The 21,790-nt window shown below is 40.1% G+C and overlaps 1 protein-coding gene across 1 annotated transcript in view; it reads left to right on the forward strand.

Moving 5' to 3' along the window:
- The window catches only part of LOC138955353 (kinesin-like protein KIF19), a 56,987-nt gene that overhangs the window by 11,591 nt on the left and 23,606 nt on the right, over nt 1–21,790 (forward strand). Inside the window, exons 3-8 of the mRNA XM_070326972.1 lie at nt 2,586–2,696; nt 3,070–3,157; nt 5,751–5,887; nt 6,301–6,426; nt 16,994–17,273; nt 18,655–18,839. Of these exons, the coding sequence (XP_070183073.1) occupies nt 2,586–2,696; nt 3,070–3,157; nt 5,751–5,887; nt 6,301–6,426; nt 16,994–17,273; nt 18,655–18,839 (927 nt within the window). The remainder of the gene's footprint in view (nt 1–2,585; nt 2,697–3,069; nt 3,158–5,750; nt 5,888–6,300; nt 6,427–16,993; nt 17,274–18,654; nt 18,840–21,790) is intronic.

Below are 21,790 nucleotides of genomic sequence, written 5' to 3' on the forward strand. Positions count from 1 at the left end.
GTGCTGTACTAAAGCTACAGCTACAAATGTGAGACTGTTATATTCTGGAGATGATCAGATTATTTCTATGGAAATAATGACACAAATAGCTGTAAGTTTCATGTGTTGTGTACAATGTAATTCATTTGTAGTACAGCAGTCCAAATAGATCTGGACCCTTTGATGAGAGGACACCTCCCAATTAAGAAGAGCCTGTGTTGTCCCTTGCTCCATGTACAGTGGAGCCTGTCTTTAACATCCAGCCAAGGAACCAGCCCTAAGTGGTCCTTGTAGACAGGTGGTCGTTATGGAAAGGTCACTATACAGGAAATCATTTTTTGGGGATCCTTTGGGCTTGTCGTAAGAGGGCAGGTGGTCTAGTTTATCAAGAGGTGGTCACCAGGGCAGGTTCAGACTGTTTTTAATCAAGGTGTCCCTTGCATTGTAGAAACTTTGGCAGGTCCCAGGTGCCTGCAGCTATACTGACAGTCCCCTTTTCCCCTCATCACAGGTACAACTGTGTATTGGAAGCTGTCTTCCAAAATGTTATATCTTATGTGAAGAAACTTACATGTGCAACTGCACGAATTTCCGGGCATTGCTCGTGACTGTGTTTATTCATGGATGGAACTAGAATAATAATTATGGTGATGTATTAAGATTATGATTGTTGGAGTAGCAAAGTATTAGAATTCCATACAATCAGGCCTGAACACTGCAGTAAAACCTGCCAAGCGAGGACCCTTTTTTGAGAGGATTTCTTCTAATAGGGGGCATTTCCTGACGTACCCTGCTGTTGAAATCAGTGTTGACAAATATGTTCTGAAAGTTCGTGGAGGCATGACTGATTATAGGGATGTCCGTCGGTGACAGGTGCAATAACCACAATACATCGCTTAGTTACAGCAGGAAAAACTGCATGTTCTCAGGCAGTGATATTTTAGTACACGTAATGGCTTAATCTTGTAATCTTAGAGAACATTTCCCAATGAAAGATACCTTTTGTTAACACTTTCGCGACGGGACACTGATAAATCAGTACCAGCGCTGACACGCCCATGGACGGGACGCGCATTTTTCAGTACCAGCCATAGAGGGTACACGACTCGTGATTGCTTCCCGGTTTTTGAAGCTTGCAAATAAATTGAGTTGTTTCCCTTGATACACTTGGCGTCCCCTTCTGCCATTTGCAAATCCGCCTGATTTGTGTGCGTTTTTGAGGAAAAAAAATGAATCAAAGGCGAGCCTTGTCTCGGGAGGAGATTCTCCGGATGTTGGACCTAGAGGATCCCGTAGAGCATGATTCGGACGTATCGTTTTCGCCTCACGAAAGCGATACAAGCAGTGAAAGTAAGGAAGAAACAGTCCCGTTGTTGCTGTTACGAGTCGGCAAACTACACGTGGTTGGCGGTGATACTGCTAGACGAACATGTATCTGAGAATCGTGCAGTAGCTATGGGGGCGTGGCAGCACTGATAACAATGGATGGCTGGAGCCTTCAAATCCTTTTGGAATTGTTCATAGGTGTACAGTTGGTACTTTGTTGTGAAAATGTGACTTATATTCAATATGGATTACCTAGACATCATTTGGTGAGTGTTAGATCTACAGTTTTGTTTCATTTGAGTCAGGATGCTGTTAGTGAATGCGTGATTTGCTTGTTTTTTTCTTTGTACTGTCTCCTTATTTCTGTGTACAATGTTAACAATATTTCAGCTAATTCATAGGTTTTACACCTTGTTTGGTTATAACATTATTTATAATACTTTCTGTTAAAAAATAACTTTTAAAAAAAGCAGTAGAAAATAAAACACACACAAAAAAACGTTAAAAAACACAAATTATCCCCCTTTCACCCCCCTTTCACCCCCCTTTGCTAAAACAAATCGCGTGACAAACTTATAAATAGCACGACTGAACTGGGCATCCATTTTTGAATTAGTACACAAAATTTGGTGGTGATTGGACTTAATTCAAGCTTGCTAGACAGATTTCTTTACAGTTACTGATTTTTGGGAAGTTTCTTGGTGGCAAGCTTGGGCAGGCAGGACGTAAACGCCGTGGCAGTGCTAGTCACAATAGTGTTAACTTGACCAAAGTATACTTGCTATATATATATATGAGAGGACTCCTGCAACATAGGAACATTTGCGTGGTGCAAAGGATATCCTGTCATCAGAGGCACCAATGAGGTAGTGACTGAAGAGCATTAGATAACCATAACTTGAGTTTTTCTTTTTTAAGGTGGATCCGTACTGTGAAGGATCTAAGGTACATGTGCTGGTGACATATTCATACAATCACATAACCTTAACTTCATTGAAAACAGAGTGTTTTGCATACTCTGATTGTTTTATAGCTGCTTAAATCTGTTTATCTGGGACTCCTGAAGTCATAGCTTGATGAATCACACATTGGCAAAGTACTTTCAGCCAATTCTGTGCTTTCAGCTGCTTGAATGAGAAATTATATTTACTTGTATGCATATATATACAGAAGGGTGCTTTTGGCAGTTTTTCCGGTAGGTGCCTAAAGGAATCTCTGAATTCTGCGGAGAGTGATTTAGGAAGAATCTCAGTTTCTCTTTGCTTTTTTGATTGTTGCAGATGTTGGTTTTGATGGACCCAGCTGAAGACCCTGATGATATTCTGAGGGTCAACCGGTCCAGAGAGAAGCAGTTTGTCTTTGACGTCACATTTGATGGAAATGCCACACAGGTGATTTGATTGTGTGGGGTTTTAGCTGAAAGTTGTAACATAAAAGAATACCATTTGTGATGTGTTGACACTGGTTCACAGTCTGAAAATGTCTTAATGTCTTTAGGTTGTCCTTCTCTGAACATTGTTTGGGTTTCGAATTTTATACCATGAAATTATACATTGTACTAGTGGTCCACCGTCAAAAACTTCTGTAGTGTCTTATTTCAGTCTTCTTTGTTTTCAGGTTCTTAATTCGCTCCCGCATTGTGGAACTCGTACATTTTATTTTCCAGCTCTTGGATCTTACCTGCTTTGTGTCATGAAGTCTGAGCGCATGGTTTATATTTTGATGGTTCATATTTTGATGGAGCAGTTGTTTTGTCTTTTTCAGTCTGATGTGTATGAATCCACAACAAAATTCCTGATTGACAATGTCATCAACGGTTACAATGCAACAGTGTTTGCTTATGGTGCTACAGGTGAGCTTGTCTTCCTTTTAGTTTTTGTTGATGCATATAAATTAGATTGAGACAGTTTTTAAAAAGGTTGGATTTGCAGATGTCTTGAACAAAACTGACATAATTGCGTCGGTGGTTATCTCGTTTCTGCAGATAAATTTTTTGTCAAGTGTTAGCCAGTACAAACACAAGTGAGGATGAAATCAGCATTATGGGTTGTTTAGATGTATTAACTTTCAGTGTTCAAATGACATGTAGCTGTTTAAAGCACAGGGGAACTTAACAAGCGATTTTACAAGAGGTTGGGAAGGGATGCAGGTGGAGTTGGAGAGAAGAAAGTAAGCAGTAGCTACTTCACTTTGTCAGAATTTATTTTTATATCTATCTTTGTAGAATCTTTGTTCCGTAGATCCTCTTGCTGCTTAGACAGTTAAGATCGTTTACAGGACATGCACTTAACTTTTCCAGGGACAGTGCACCACACACACACACCCTTTTTGTGTGTGTAGATCTGACAAAACCCTTTTTGTGTGTGTAGATCTGACAAAACCCTGTTTGTGTATGTAGATCTGACAAAATCTGAGAACATCAGGTCTTACAAAGAAGCTTATACAGTGGTCGCCGCTTAATAAAGCCACTTCTGGACCGACGAAAAATGGCTTTAATAAGTGGCGGATTTATTAACCGGCGGTACAGGAATACGTCATTTTCGAAAGAAAAAAAAAATCTTCTCTTTTGTTTACGTCACTCAGTCACTTTCTTTCGTCATTTACACTTGTTTGAATCTAAACAAAACTTCACGAAGGATGTGGAACTTTTGTTTTAATTATGTACATGTACTTTGATCACTTCGGTACATCAATAATTTCACTGTCACCGTCACGAATCATTACTCGGCAGAGAAGAACGATTTTATGAGTGTTTGTTTGTTGGTCGTCTTCCACATCAGAACAAGATAATGTGAGTTTTAGTCACAAACTACGTGATTTCTCTGAGAAAACTGGCTTTAATAAGCGGCGGGTTGGTTTTATTAACCGGCTTTTTCTAATACATAAGATATAGTGATAAATCCGGACCGTCTGAAATCGGCTTTTATAAGCGGCTGGCTCTATTAACCGCGGTTTTATTAAGCGGCGTCCACTGTAGTCTTAAAGTAGAAGTAAATTTACAGCGATTACAAACAGTAACAATCTGAGAAAGCAAGGTTCTAAAATGGAGGTGTTCTGAAATCTGTGGATTAAAAGGGGGGTTCCACTGTAAGAGATTGCGTGCACAGGCATTACACAAACGCTTGACTTTGAAGTGAAATTGTTTGGACAGTAAACAGCATGGCTAAATAAATCCACACCAAATTGTTTCAACAAGAGTGAATTCAGTCTTGTTGCATTTCCTTTGCCAAGGACTGCATTATTAGCAGACTGCTTTTGTCCGATTGACATCAAATTATTCATGCCTATACAAGAACTGGTGAGGAGAACTATATCAGTTTCCAGTCAATTTTACGACACAATCTTTTATTGATGCACCTGTAGTGCCCACATGGTTGCTGTGCCATTTGTTTTGGTTCCAAGTCCCTTAGTTACCCTCTTTAGTCAACTTGGTGAATGATTTAAGTGTTTGTGGATACGGGTTGTTGAATTGATCCATAAAAGAGAAATTGTTTATTTCCAGGCCTGTGACCTGGCAAACAATTTATTTCATTCTTTTTTTTTTTTTACCATGACATTTTTTTATGCCACAGAAATGGTTGTTTATCAGCTTCAGGCAAGAGAAGCGTGAGGCACATTAGACAAGCACATGTAGCCACAAGCTTATTGATTTTGTTTCATTTGCAGCCAAAGTGATGCAACATGACACATCAATGTTAAACAAAACGTCTGTGTTCAATACAAAAAAAGAAAAATGAACAGAAACATCAGCAGAGTTAATATTTTCATTTTATCTCTGCTTTAGATCGGTTGATGTTGTACTCACATGTGTTTTGCTTCTAGGGTGTACTGTAATTTATAAATTTTTGTACTGTAGGTAAAATCATAAAATTTGTTATTTAGTCTGAATAAAACTGGCAAATGATATTTGTACAGTTGTTCAGCTCTTTACAAATCCTCCTCCCCCAACAAGAAACAAAACACAAAAGCAACAACAAGAACCTTGAACCTTACCATTTGTACTCATGCATGCATGTATGGAAATTCTCATGGAAAATATTATCCGTTTTAGCACAGGAAACCCATCTTCATGCATTCAACAATTCAGAAATTAATATTTTAACCCAGCCTTTTTTCAGAGTTTATTTTTCAGTTAGTTCTTTTCCATCTTTGATTGTGTAATGAGATGCTGAAACAAAACACAAACAAACACACAGACAAGCTGACAGGCAGGCCTAGACAGCTGACAGACAAGTGCAGTTTTGCACACAGATGCACCACAGGCAGGCAGTCACACAGACACACACACACACACATGCACATGCACATGCAATGGTGACAGTCATTCATGCACAAGACCTAAACAGTAAAGAAGAAGAGAATGTACCAATGACAGAAATAGCCAAATGCAAGATTCCCTTACAGAGTGGAGCTTGATTCCATATCATATGGTCATGCGTTTACAGGTGCAGGAAAAACACACACCATGTTGGGAACAGATGAAGATCCAGGCATCATGGTTCAGGCACTCAATGATCTCTTTCTGGAGATGGAGAGAGGCAGCGAGGATCTTGCCTACAAAGTCACCATGTCCTACCTTGAGGTGTGATGGCTTGAAAATTGACGTCTTGTTATGTCTTGATCTTTGGAAACAGTAGAATTACTCATCTTTGTAGTGTATATTTGTTAAGAAATAACTAATCTGTGTAGCATGTATTTGTTAAGAAGGGTGGCTGCTTTATATGTGCGTGTGTGTGTAGTAGGTTAGCTGATTTGTGTGTGTGTGTGTGTGTGTGTGTGTGATAATGATCCAGGAACAACAACCACATAATTATTTTTGCTGAATTTTCTGCTTATCTGTATAATTTTGTTGATTATTTGTGATTGTAAAATAATGTCATAATTTTCTTTGATCCACAGTTCCTTTTCTCACTTTCTTTGGCATGCATCCACAAGAGACCAAATAGGCTTTTCCATAAATCATGCTTGTACAGTGTTACTTTAAACTTGTTTCAGATCTACAATGAGATGATTCGTGACTTATTGACCCCCAGCTTGGGATATCTGGATCTGAGGGAAGATGCCAAAGGCAATGTACAAGTTGCTGGCATTTCTGAAGTCAGCGCCAGGTCTACTGAAGAGGTTGGTGCAGTGAACTATAACTAGTGATATAGCATGACTTCCCTTCTTTGTCTCTGTTATTCTAGTGAGCAAATATCCCGCGATATTGCTCATTAGGCCTAAAGTTTGGCCATGACCTAGGCAAATAACTTGTGCAGCCGAAGAAACAAGAACATGTCGCGTAAGGCGAAAATACAATATTTAGTCAAGTAGCTGTCGAACTCACAGAATGAAACTGAACGCAATGCCATTTTTCAGCAAGACCGTATACTCGTAGCATCGTCAGTCCACCGCTCATGGCAAAGGCAGTGAAATTGACCAGAAGAGCGGGGTAGTAGTTGCGCTAAGAAGGATAGCACGCTTTTCTGTACCTCTCTTTGTTTTAACTTTCTGAGCGTGTTTTTAATCCAAACATATCATATCTATATGTTTTTGGAATCAGGAACCGACAAGGAATAAGATGAAAGTGTTTTTGAATTGATTTCGACAATTTAATTTTGATAATAATTTTTATATATTTAATTTTCAGAGCTTGTTTTTAATCCGAAGATATGATATTTATGTTTTTGGAATCAGCAAATGATGAAAAATAAGATAAACGTAAATTTGGATCGTTTTATAAATTTTTATTTTTTTTTACAATTTTCAGATTTTTAATGACCAAAGTCATTAATTAATTTTTAAGCCACCAAGCTGAAATGCAATACCGAAGTCCGGGCTTCGTCGAAGATTACTTGACCAAAATTTCAACCAATTTGGTTGAAAAATGAGGGCGTGACAGTGCCGCCTCAACTTTCACGAAAAGCCGGATATGACGTCATCAAAGACATTTATCAAAAAAATGAAAAAAACGTTCGGGGATTTCATACCCAGAAACTCTCATGTCAAATTTCATAAAGATCGGTCCAGTAGTTTAGTCTGAATCGCTCTACACACACACACACACAGACAGACACACACACACACACACACACGCACATACACCACGACCCTCGTTTCGATTCCCCCTCGATGTTAAAATATTTAGTCAAAACTTGACTAAATATAAAAAGGAAATCTTTTATGAAATGATGACGTTTTCAAAGGAAAACACGCACATTTGACCTCTTGATTCCGACCATGAACCCGCTGTTGATAATCCGGAAGGTCGCAAAAGAGATACAGATCTATCTCTGGTCGTGCTGATTCATAGATTCAACCTACAAACTGCGACCTCATCTGTGTTCAGATCGTCAAGCAATGCCTTATGGCTCATTTCGACAAGCAATAAACGGAATAAATTAACCACATACAGTTCATTTCTTCAGCAAACTGCAAACGCATCAATGCCTCCTGTTAGGTAGGGTGTTTTGTACAGAAATTTCTTCCACACGATAGAGTCGCTGATTTGTCTCACGAAGTCCTCGTTAACACGAACACAGCGGTTGCAGAAGCAAACTCTGTACCTACATGACTGAGACACAAGACAGATTATTTCACAGCTGTAATGCCAACAGAGAACAAAGACGTTTTGGGTACGTACGTGGCCTTGTCAAGTCAGTAAGACGGAAATCACCGAACCAAAAACAAATGACGTCACATGCACAGTCTCTTTCGTTTTTCGTGTAACTTTGTCATGACGTCTTTTTATAACAGAAGTTTTTCGGTTCCGGTTTCATTTTAGAGTCATAGGTAAAGCGGAAACAGTTATTCGAAGGTGGCAGCTATACCCGTGTGTTGAAACAGCTAAAATTCTCTTTTGGGATGCCGTCACAATGTTAACAAAAAAATGAAAAGAAGAAACAATGTTCAAAGGCGAAATGACAGCGGATTGAGCATTTATTCCGGTAAATGAAGGTACGATTGAAGCTTCTATACACTCCGTGTCAAACACCACTTATAGGCTAGATTTGTAGCAGACGACAAACAAAGTATGTAGTACCTGTCTTGTGAAGACGATTATGTTGTTATAAATTATTTGTACGTTGTGAAGACATTTCAAAACAAAAACCAGCTTTGTTGCGTCACGGGATATATATACGTTACACCTCAGATTCATCCATGGAATCGCGTGGTATTTCGTCTCAACAGGGTGAATGAATATGATGTCTTTTCTGGAACTGGACAAAAAATAGCCTTCAACGTACTGATTCTATTTTGGTGCATCAGACATTCTGAGAAATATATGCATATTGTTTTTTGTAAAAAACATGATTAAGCCACGTGTATATATATGTTGTAAACTTTGCAAAAACCAAGCTCATAATTTTAAAATCACGAAGTGAAGTCTAATTGTGGTTTTATCGACCACAATGTAGAGAGGAAAGGGATTACGTGCCTCGCCCTAAGTTGTCTTCAGAGTTATACTGATAACCGTTTTCCCTCCCTATCCCTTTCCTCTCTCTTTCTCTTTTCTCTGCACCATTTACACGTCGTTAAACAGTGACGTATTCCGCGTTCTATCTCACGTAATCCCTTTCCTCTCTACATTGTGGTCGATAAAACCACAATTAGACTTCATTTACTCAGGTAAGCTCGTCATAATTATGTAATTTTACATTTAGGCGCTATGTCATGCGTAGTGCTAAACTGTGTGGCTTGCCAAGACTGACACAAAATATAGTTCTACAACTTCTAGGCTTGTGTTGATTATTCTGTCCATGGTGAATTTCCCATGCTTTGTTTCCACATCCCATGATAAATTCTCCTTACTTTGGTCATGCCATATATATATATACGTTACAGCTCCGATTCTTCCATGGAATCGTGTGATATTTTGTCGAGACTGGGTCAATGAATATGATGACGTCATTCGAGGCTCTGCCGAGAGTGACGTCATTATATTCTTTCACCTCGTCGAGACAAAATACCACGCGATACCATGGATGGACAGAGCTGTAACTTATACATATCTGGAGATCGATAGGTATGATTGTTGTGTGCTGTGAGTTTTGGTGATCAGCTGAAACTATTGAACAGATGGATTTCTTTTTTTGTTCACAGTGCAATAGTAGGGTAAGGTTAAGGCGAAGGGAGGAGGTAGGTGAGAAGGGGAGGAGAAGCAGATAACGTTTGCAGAGTGCTGGTACTGTGCCTTTGTTGAAAGTGCTCCAGTTTTTATTTGACACATTTTCAAGACACGTTTTAGAGATTACTGTGATCAACATCTTCTTTGTTTCTGTACTAGTATCCTAGAATTTGGAGCAAGTTTAATGCATTAAATCATCTGATATATTCCACTGAAGAGGTGCAGGTAGCTGTTTGTTTACACATACACTCAACACATAGCAGTTATTAGGGTTGCTGTCCCATTTCTTAATTAATCTTGAACACGGCAGATCCATTCAGCTGTATCTGGTGTCCCAGCCCGCCTTTCAGCAAAGAAAGGTTGGAGCGGGAGGTACTGGTCCTTTATTGATGAAGCGAAGACAGAATCATCTGTTTCTGCTGTGAGAGATTTACTCTGCCAACACACTTGAGTGCTTGCCATTGATTTTTAGAGTGCAGCTTTTACTTTGTTGCACCACAGAAATGTCTGTGCAATTGGCAGAAGAAGTTCAGAGCAAATGTATTGATTGTGTTTGTTATTGCACCAGAGCGTGGCGACACGGCCTACAGCTTATTTTGATTGCAACCGGTGTTAAAGGTGTTTGTCTGTCTGTCAGCATGGCTGATGGGGTCTATGTCGACCAAAAGAGTGGGATTCCCTGTAGGTGGAGTTCCTGTAGGGGATTCCCTGTATACAGGGAATCCCACAGTGTGGAGTTTTTTTAATAAAACTTGAAAACCATACTCGAATTTCTAAGAAATATCAAAAAAGATCGAAAAACATCAAATTCTACCGATGTCGCTAAGCATCACATGACTTTCAGCGATATCAGCGAAATGCTACAGGAACTACACCCTGTGGTATTCCCTGTGGGAATCCACCTGCAGGAATTCCACCTACAGGGAATCCCACTCTTTTGGTCGACGTAGACCCCATCAGCGTCAGCATGTCCCTCTGTCTGCACTCAGAGTACACAGTTGGTGTACAGTACAGTCTGGGGTTTGATCTAGACCAAGACAGGGAGGTTGTCGCTAAAGTTGCAATGTCTTTTGTTCCGGAATGTACGACGCATTTGCAATTGCTTGGACCTCTCTGTCTGTCTGTCTGTCTGACTGTCTGTCTTTCAGTCTACCTGTTCCTCCGTGTGGCCTCTCTCTCTTTCCCTCAGTCAGTCGGTCTTTGTGTCCGTGCATTTGGACAATGAGAGAGAGTGAACTAAGAACAAGACTCGGGACTCAGGAATGTTTTATTTCATGCCATAGCCCATAAATAGGGTGATACACAATTACAAATTGAAATGCATAGAAAACATGTTAGGCGCACAGGCAATCTGCATTAACGGGTCAATCATCTATATATATATACGACTTGTGTCTGTCTGTGTGTGTGTTCGCGATGCACGGCCAAAGTTCTCGATGAATCTGCTTCAAATTTGGTGGGCATATTCATATTCAGGTAGACCCCGGACACAACCTGGTCGATGAGAATTTTCAACACGTGCTCTCAGCGCGCAGCGCTGAACCGATTTTGGTTTTTCTGTTCATCTTCCCAGATCCATTCCCAGTAACTCTTCCTTATCTTCTCCAGTGTTTTGCGTTTATCTCCCTTCCTTCGTGTGGCGTCAATCCATATTCCAATTACTATTTTTAGAAGGTCACTGTCCACAACACTCAATCCATATTCCCGTTACTATTTTTAGAAGGTCACTGTCCACAACGCTTTCATGCCGGGTATTACTCTTCCTTATCTTCTCCAGTGTTTTGCGCGTTTATCTCCCTTCCTTCGTGCGCCGGGTATTCGGCTCTACTTCTTCCTGGCGAAGCCGGTTACCCGGCGAAGCGGGTATTCATCTAGTAATATATATGTAAACCTGGAACCCCTCCACGCACTTGCACTCTCATGTGCACTGTACTGATTTACAATCACCTGCACCTACGCAAAGTGACCATCCCCTAATTATATACATATACAGATTTTCACATGTGTGAACAAATCCATCTGACGAAAATTCTGGTTTTCCTTGACAGGAATGTAATATAACTGTACACTTCCCACAGCTCAACCAAAAACAACTTGTTTTTTGGCCTTAAAAATAAAAATGGCTAAGCTCTTCACATGTTTAGGATTTTGTGACTGTACAAGTATTGACAACCTAAATATACATGGTATTCTACAATATTTATCAGAAATAAACTCTGCACGCAAGTCTTCATATGCTGGACAAACAAATACAAAATGAACATTGCTTTCAATACATGTTTTGCAAAAGGGACAAAGCAATTCATCTGCTTGTATAATTTTACCATATCTGTGCTTATGTGGTTCGGTGACTGATATTCCCATTTGAAAACTGGCAAAGGCTTTAACCCCTTCACTGCCACAGTATAACAGCATTTTGGTATTGCTGTGTGCCAGGGCAAAATTTCGCTTTCTTCGGTAGGTTCACTAATCTGTTCACTGCTCGATCATTTATTGAGATATCTCTTAGATCTTTGGCATGTGTTTTGCTTATACCCTTGGCTATTATGTGATGACATGATCATTGGACTTTGTTTGTGATTGTTATAGTAAAAATTGATATAATGACCATTTTTGTCAAAAATTCCAGTTTCCGGACTTACACACACACATTGCAGCACGTAAAACCACACAAAACACTGCTAAAACTGGTGTCAAACATTAGGTACTCACATTACAGCCCATGAAAGTATTCTTCTGTGTGGTAATCCATAAATCACTTCTTGTAGAGCTTCCAGAACACTGTATCGCTTGAAAACAGGTCTACGAGTTGAGGTCCGACTTTCGGCCGCCATCGTGAATTCTATCTATGGTTCTACACTTCTAACAAAGTTTTCAACACGTGGTACTAACTTATCCGAACGGTCAATGGGAAAGAACTGTGTTTAGAACCCCATACAAGAACTTGGACAGTGGTTACCTCCCATTTAGTTTTCAGAAATGTCCTGAAATGTTGCTGACGCAAATCCCGCGTACTAGGTACGGTTATGGGCGTACGGCAAACCGAAAATGACCACGTACCTTAAGTACGGGGTGGGCAGTGAAGGGGTTAACAAAATACCTGTTTACATCGGATCTTAAATACAATTCTGTTCCAAATGTCGACTTATAATTTCTGTAAACTTCAAATCTGTCACTGTTTGCCAAGTGGCTGGACCAATCTTGAATATTACAATCGATTAGACGTTGCCAGAATGTTCGCACAAACAAAGGAATTGACTGCACCCCTTGATTTTCCCATACAAATCCAAATCCATATCTGTACAAACACAGACGAATATTGGTGGCCCAATTATTTTTATCCTTTTCATCCAACTTCAAGAGCATGCTATATGCCTTCCTTGGTAATCTGTCTCCATTCATTCTCGTTATTTTTAACCAATAACGTAAAACACGCTAATGACAGTTTACGAACAACGAATACCTTCCTGTGTCTCCAAGCACCATATCATTCGGAGCACGAACACTGACACCCAGAAACCGTTTCAGGGCAAATGGTTGCACTTTATCCACAATCACATGTAAGCCACTGGCACCCCATACTTCTGCACCATACAACAAAATAGGCTGTACTTGTGCGTCAAACAACTTCAAAAAAATATCTAAAGAGTTATTTTCCAACCTATATAAAGTGCTAAGCACACGAACAACAACGTGTTTTGCCTTACTACACAAATTCTGTACAGCCGTACTAAAACTCAACTTACTTGAAAAATACAATCCCAGATAATTATACCTCCCAACCACTTTCATTTCTCTATCACTGAAGACCACTTTTCTCTCTTGCTTAAAAACCCTCCTTTACGAAACACCACGATATCACTCTTTTTCAAATTCACTTTGAGGCCATGTTTTTGAGCAGATCTCCATAAACAGTTCAACTGGTTTTGCAACCCAATAGGGGTTTCAGATATGAGAAGCATATCATCAGCAAATAAAAGAATAAACAATTCGATCCATTCAGGTGAAAGGGTTGCACCATGTTTCGTAACCTTCCTGAATAATATCGAGGGCCAATTCATTAACAAAAAGAGAAAACAAAACTGGGCTGCAAACTTCTTGTTTTACTCCGCGTTTACAGAATCGATCAAGTCAGATAACTTGCCTCCACACCGCACACGTGCCAGCACACAATCATACATACTTTTAATGGTTTCAAACAATTTTCCTTGAAAACAATTGTTTTTCGTTGATGACACAACCATTTGTCGAGGATAGCGTAGGCACCCGGTCTGCTCCCCGCCTAAAAAAGGCCAGTGCCGTTCCGTCTTCGAGGGACTGCGTGGGTTTCATTTCGGAGTTTTCCTTCTCCTAGACGAGTTTCCTTCCATGGATGATGAGCCTCCTCTACCCTCGTTTTGAATTCAGAGTGGTCTTCTCTTAGGATAGCTGCCTGCCAGGGTTGACGAGCCTATCCTGCCCGGATTGTTTTTCAATATTGGCCAGAGGAGATGCTTAGAAATTGTATCAAATGCCTTTTCGAAGTAAATAAAGGCAACATTTCCTGTTGTAGGCAAATTGTTTCTGTATAATTGCAGAGAGAGTAAACAAATAATCTATTGTAGAATAGCCTTTCCGGAAACCAGCTTGGTGTTCTCCGAGGATGTCGTTCATGTCTATCCAGGTCTGCATTCGTTCATTTAAAATAGAACTATATATTTTGCTGCTTATATTTAACAGTGAAATACCTCGGTAATTATTGGGGTCGTTCACATCTCCCTTCTTATACAGAGGCAAAATAATTGCTTCAGTCCAGTTCTCCGGATATATCCCAGAATCAAAAAAGCGATTAAACAAAATCAATACAACTCTCATTTACATTTTTGACTCACATGCGAAGCAAAAGTGAGTCTATGTACTCACCCGAGTCGTCCGTCCGTCCGTCCGGAAAACTTTAACGTTGGATATTTCTTGGACACTATTCAGTCTATCAGTACCAAATTTGGCAAGATGGTGTATGATGACAAGGCCCCAGAAAACATACATAGCATCTTGACCTTGCTTCAAGGTCAAGGTCGCAGGGGCCATAAATGTTGTCTAAAAATCAGCTATTTTTCCCATTTTCTCTGAAGGTTTTGAGATTGAATACCTCACCTATATATGATATATAGGGCAAAGTAAGCCCCATCTTTTGATACCAGTTTGGTTTACCTTGCTTCAAGGTCAAGGTCACAGGAGCTCTTCAAAGTTGGATTGTATACATATTTTGAAGTGACCTTGACCCTGAACTATGGAAGATAACTGTTTCAAACTTAAAAATTATGTGGGGCACATGTTATGCTTTCATCATGAGACACATTTGGTCACATATGATCAAGGTCAAGGTCACTTTGACCCTTATGAAATGTGACCAAAATAAGGTAGTGAACCACTAAAAGTGACCATATCTCATGGTAGAAAGAGCCAATAAGCACCATTGTACTTCCTATGTCTTGAATTAACAGCTTTGTGTTGCATGACCTTGGATGACCTTGACCTTGGGTCAAGGTCACATGTATTTTGGTAGGAAAAATGTGTAAAGCAGTTCTTAGTGTATGATCGATGTCATTGCGAGGTTTAGTTAGTCATGTAAAGGTCAAGGTCAAGCATGTGAGTCGTATGGGCTTTGCCTTTCTTGTTAATCAATTCTCCTATTATTGCATCAGGTCCCGCTGATTTCCCATTCTTCAGACCTTGTAAGGCTTTAATCACTTCATCTTTGGTTATTGGTCCATTCATAATATCCAGGTGTGTTTCCCTTCCCTCCTTCATTACAAAATCCTCTGAATCTGACTCGTTAAACACTACACCCTCTCCTAAATTGTCTTCACGCTCTTCATCCAACACTCTTTGGAAATGAGTTTGCCATTCTCCAATTCCGATTTTACTTTTGACTTGTGCTTTTCTTGGTGCGATTAAATTTAATTGCTTCCAAAACTCAGCCTGCCATTTTATTGAGTCACTTGAGAAAAAGTGACTCTATGTAATCGGTCAGTGTTAGTCTGTCCGGCCAGACACCACCTTAACGTTGGACTTTTCTCGGAAACTATCAAAGCGATCGGGCTCATATTTTGTTTAGTCGTGACCTCCAATGACCTCTACACTTTAACGATGGTTTCGTTGACCTTTGACCTTTTTCAAGGTCACAGGTCAGCGTCAAAGGAAAAATTAGACATTTTATATCTTTGACAAAGTTCATCGGATGTGATTGAAACTTTGTAGGATTATTCTTTACATCAAAGTATTTACATCTGTAGCCTTTTACGAACGTTATCAGAAAAACAAGGGAGATAACTAGCCTTTTCTGTTCGGCAACACACAACTTAACGTTGGGCTTTTCTCGGAAACTATAAAAGTGACCGGGCTCAAATTTTATGTGAACGTGACTCCCAGTGACCTCTACACTTTGACGTCTGCTTTGGTGACCTTTGACCTTTTTCAAGGTCACAGGTATGTCTTGAAGGAAAAAAATTGAAATATCATATCTCTGAAACTATTCATCGGATTTGATTCAAACTTTATAGGATTATTCTTTACATCAAATTATTTACATCTGTATTGTGTTGTGAATAGCAATTTCTTCCTGTCCATCTGATGCCTCATATAATATTCAGAACTGCGAAAGTGACTCGATCGAGCGTTTGCTCTTCTTGTTGAATCTAGCAACGCCTCACATTGTTGCTCATTATACTTTTCCTTTTTTAACTCTAACAAATGTTTGTACTCACGGGGTTCTCTGGCATAATCAAATCTGGCTTCCTTATATTTTTCTTCATCAGATTTGGATACTTTATACTTTAACTAAGAACGAGAGAAAGAGAGAGAGAGAGAGAGAGAGAGAGAGAGAGAGAGAGGGGGGAGGGGAGGGGAGGGGGAGGGACAGACAGACAGACAGACAGACAGAGAGAAATATAGAGAGAAATATATATATAGAGAGAGAGAGGAAGGTGGAAGAGGGGGAGGGGGAGGGTCTTGCATGAATACACCTTTCGGCCAATAAATCGCACAGCAATTCTTTAAAAAAAGGACCCAGTTTTTGTTATCAGAAACCCTTTTTGATATATTTTTTACTTCAACATGTGGAACCGGGGTGTCCTCACCACCTTGTGGTCAGCACTTGTTTGGTTTATGGAGACTCCGGATTTTGTTTTCTTGCAGAACATTGAAGAAAAACACCCTCTGAAAGTGGTTATATTATAAAGTCAATGATTGAGGTTGCAAGTTGTCAATTTCTTATCAGTTGTATTAACCCTATATGGTGACATCCTAATTAATAAAGTTGGCTGTTATTGTTGTCCCAGTTAAATTTGGCACACTTTTTTTGTTAGAAATAGGAGAAATACATGTCTGTCACAAAAGCTAATGCTACTCAGATTGTGCTTGTGTAACTTACAAAGAAATATGTAACGAGGCCCATCATGGTCCCTCACTTGAAATGGTACCATCTTGATTTTTAGATACTACTGTCAGGACGTTTTAAAAGCCAGCACTCTTTATGAGATTATAAATAGTAGTTTTAGGGACTAAAACATGAAAAATTAGCATTCAACATTTTTTTGACAGGTGATGCAGATGCTAGTGAAAGGCAACAGAGAACGCACACAAGAGTCCACGGCGGCCAATGCAGCCTCTTCACGGTCTCATGCAATCCTCCAAGTCACAGTCCAACAGCGCAACCGCATCCGCACCACCATGCAAGAAATCCGCACAGGCAAACTCTTCCTCATTGACCTTGCGGGGTCGGAGCGTGCGGCCAACACTCACAACCGGGGGAAGAGGATGGTGGAGGGGGCCCACATCAACCGCTCACTTCTGGCCCTGGGCAACTGCATTAATGCCTTGAGTGAGATGGCTGTTTCCTTTCTCTCGATTGATGATGTTTTTAAAGACAGATTGAAAGAAAAGACCTAGCCATGTTTCTTAATCCTTGTACAGTGGAACTCCCCCTTACCAATCCCCCTTTTTACGACTACTCCCTTTTTACGGCGGATTTTGCCTCCACTGATGCATTTACTATATAATGAACCCCCAGTGGATGACTCACCCCAAAACGCGACTTGCGACCAAGCTTTTTGGGATGATTTACAACTTTGGCGCATTTTTCGAGCAGATGAAAACACAACATGGCGGCTCTCGTTCGTCGAACTATCGTGAGACAGAAGGGGAATAACACCAAATCTCGCGCGCGCACTAGATCCAGATAATCCAGTTTTCCTCTGTCCGCAGTCAGTTTTCCGATGACTTGTTGACAAACAAAGATTGGCGAAAGAAAGAGATAAGTGCTGACTCTTGAATAGAGAGCAAAAGTTATCTAGCGAAATGGCAATCGCGACTTTCTTAGGAGTCGGGAAGATGCAAATCCTTTGTATTGTCAGGGATAAAGACTGTGTTATCGAGATGTCCAGAAGGATAGCGAAGCAAAAGTACGCAAAGAGAGGTGCCGGTACGAAGACCTCAACGATCGTGTATGGGACTAGTTTAGCGATGCAAGGCAAAAAAACATTCTTGTGGCCGGAAAGATGATTCAGGAGAAAAAGTCGGTATGCTTTCCATTGAGTTAGGAAATCCGGATTTCACTGGTTGGTTAACACGCCACAATGTCAAATGTGCTTCACTCAGCGGGGAGCGAGCATTAGTAAATAAAAAATTGAAATTTGACTCTTTTTGAGTTTTAAGTTATTCTGCTGTAACGTGTGTGTGGGTGTGTGTGTTGATTTTGACAGTAAACGGCAACAGTGTGTGTATGTTTGTGTGTAAACATGACAGTACACTGCAACCAAGTTCATGACCGCCCCAAAAACTCAAACCCCCATTTTAAGACCTTATTTTCATGATTTTTTCAAAGTCGTAAATGGGGGGTTCCACTGTACTGTTAACAAACTTCAGTTGAATTCGGTTATCATATCTCCTCATCTTGATCTTTCAATACTTACCTGGTATGAGTCACTTGAGGAGAGAAAAGTTGCGTGTGGAGACTGTCTAAGTTAAATGCTGTAAATCTTTCTGTGAAAGAAAAGAATTGTAGGTTGACAGAATTCAGATGAACAATTATCAGCGTCAGGTTGATTTGATACAGACTTGCTGCATACGTAGTTTGTGATTTTTTCAGTCAGCAGATGTTGACAGCCATCTTCCTTGTACACATCTATATTGTTCTGTTCACTCATTGACGATCACTGTGTGTTCAATTAATGACCATATTGTGTGACATTTTGATCTTCCAGGTGACAAGAATGGACCCCGCTATATCAACTACAGGGACAGCAAGCTGACACGCTTGTTGAAAGACGCGCTGGGTGGCAACTGCAAGACGGTGATGATTGCTCACATCAGTCCTGCCAGCACACAATTTGAGGAGTCACGCAACACTCTTGTCTACGCAGATAGGGCAAAACACATTAAAACCAAGGTATGTGTATTGTGCATGAAAAACAGTTAACAGTAGAGTGGAACCTTCAGTGTGAGGGCCCTCCAATGAAGAACACTTCCTCTTGTCCCATAGTCTATTTGCTTTACAAAACATAACTGTCATTAAAGGACACCTACTGTTTAGGGACACTTGTGACTGGTCCCAAAGATGCCCTTTCACCAAAGATACTATTGTTGTGACAGGGTAACATTGACGGCACATTTCCAGCCAAATTGTAGCGATCATGCAGAAAAAATAAGAGAAACCTTATGGAAAGGATTAGAACTGTGTTTAAGATTTGCTGTGGTTTGCATTTTCAAGGGAGTTGTGTGGAGCTGCCTTTTTTATTTTATTGCATTTGCTTTTGGGAATTGTGTTTTCTTTATTGTTTATTTGATTTACGTGTCAGATTAATATGGTATAAGAAGTGATAAGACGGGCGCAGTGGCGTGGTGGTAAGACGTCGGCCTCCTAATTGGGAGGTCGTGAGTTCGAATCCTGGTCGCTGCCGCCTGGTGGGTTAAGAGTGGAGATTTTTCCGATCTCCCAGGTCAACTTATGTGCAGACCTGGTAGTGACTTAACCCCCTTCGTGTGTACACGCAAGCACAAGACCAAGTGCGCACGAAAAAGATCCTGTAATCCATGTCAGAGTTCGGTGGGTTATAGAAACACGAAAATACATGCCTCCCCCGAAATCAACGTATGCTGCCTGAATGGCAGGGTAAAAACGGTCATACACGTAAAAATCCACTCGTGCTAATAAAAACATGAGTGAACGTGGGAGTCTAAGCCCATGAACGAAGAAGAAGAAGAAGTGATATATTTCGACACAGTGGGAAGTTTTCGAATAAAGAGTAAGAAAAAAAGACAAACGGGGGTCAGTGCATACATTACACTCGCAGCATGCAGTCTTTACCTTCAAGGCATCGTTCTTCTTCTACCTTCCAACAGCCGTGCGTTAGGGTGTGTGTCTTTATAGCATGTATGCATCCATATGCTGCCAGGTACTGCACTGTGGAGCTAGCTTCTTCAAGCTTATCACTGTACATCTATTTTGTCACTGTAATTCATAAACCCCTTATCTCAATCTTTGCTGTTTTGAGAAAATCGAATTTGTTTTTTTTTTAGATATTCACCGCGTCAAATATAACTTAGATTCATGGGTTTATAGTTTCTTTAGAACAGTGCAACAGCAGTCTAAATTTGTGGTAATGTCAGTTAATGCAGACCTGTTTACACTACACATTGAGCGTAGTAAACTACGAATTTGAATAATATACTACGCAACTACGCAAGTCTGTCGTTTTCTACGCAAACGGTATTTACAATTTTTTTTTTTTTTTTTTTTTTTTTTTTTCGTCTTTACACCTGTTCCTTGTCCCGTTGTGCTCTCACACCGCCCCGTCCCTGCACGCAAACGGTATTGTTTCGGCTACGCATATGACGGTTTTTCAATTTTGAGGCAAAAACGTGTCTTTCAACTTCAACAAAATTCAGAGCTTCACACAGTGCTCCGATTGTACTGAAATTCGGGTTAATGTCTTCTTCAAAATGTCCTTCGCAAACTGGTCAAGAGTTTTGCGTTATTTGTGTGTTTACCTTATACCTTTTAAGGTCAAATAGTAAGCGAGGGTGTCAAAAAATGGGTGTCTTTTGGTTAGAAGGCAAAATTTCAAATGTCTGTAGATCGTCAGAAAAAAATCGTACATGAATGAAAAAATATTCAAAAAATTGTTTTTTAGAACACTAACCGATCTGTGAGCAGCTTTTTTAATGTCCTTTTATACTTTATTTATGAAACGAAAATAAAAGAGCAAAAAATGCTGTCTTCACTTTTTATGTCCGTCGTGTCACGTTTACTGAACGCGACTGAAAAACAATGACGGGTCCCTTTTTTCGTAATTTTAAATGTAACCAAGATCGCGTCCCTTTTGTCGCCTCCTTTCAGGAAAAACCTATCGCCGCGTGGCCTTTACGTCTTATTTTATTGGTGTCCTGAAGTTGTCAAAGTGAGTATTAAAAATATTTTATGTCCATCGTGTCACGGGGTGTGTGATAGTGATTAAAACTTGAAATGTGCTCAAATCACATTCAATACATGGGACTTTGGGACACTTAACTATCTAGATTTGAAATTGCAATCAAATTTGGAACAGGGAGCATTCATAATTTTTTTTGTTGAAATTTGTCCATCGTGTCACGGTCCATCGTGTCACGATCTCAGTCGTGACACGACGGACACAATTGCGACACAACGGACATATTCGTGTGTCTTGTTGGATGTAATTCAGTTATTTATGTATAGGCGATGAAATGGGCTAGCTATACACCTGACAATGTAAGCATGTAGATCTAGTGATACATACACTCTTCAAAAAAAGTTAAGGATCGGTTGAAAAAACGGATCTAATTATAAAAAATTGCCAAAAAATTAAACATCGACATAATAATCAAAAGATTAATGTGTTTGAATTAACAAATGAACAATGAGTCTTGACCTAGAATTTTGTTTGGCAGGCAGAGTTATTTCCCTTTGTGTGACTTCTCAAAAGTTTCTGCATTTTGGTAGAAAAAGGGTGGTTTTTTATAGCCCCATGAATTTTGCGGAACGCATGCCAGGGCAAAAGGTTGTGATGCACGTGCTACAACAGGGTCCTGGCTATTAACATCGCTCACCACCTTGTATTTAAAGGTTGACACGCTGACACAATTATGCACAGTAGCAACATGCCCCCACGAAGAAAACTGAGCAATTTGGATAGAGCAAGGGCAATAGGATGGCTACAAGACAGTGTTGCTGCCAGGCAAGTGGCCCCAAGGCTTGCAGTGGCTCCCTCTGTCATCATTAGACTAAAACAGAGATTCCACGCAGCTGGAAGAGTGCAGGAGCGACAACGTTCTCGTCGGCCCAGAGTCACCACACAAAGAGAGGATCGCTTCATTCAGAGG

Source organism: Littorina saxatilis, linkage group LG2 (assembly GCF_037325665.1).
Source record: "Littorina saxatilis isolate snail1 linkage group LG2, US_GU_Lsax_2.0, whole genome shotgun sequence".
Taxonomy (NCBI): domain Eukaryota; kingdom Metazoa; phylum Mollusca; class Gastropoda; order Littorinimorpha; family Littorinidae; genus Littorina; species Littorina saxatilis.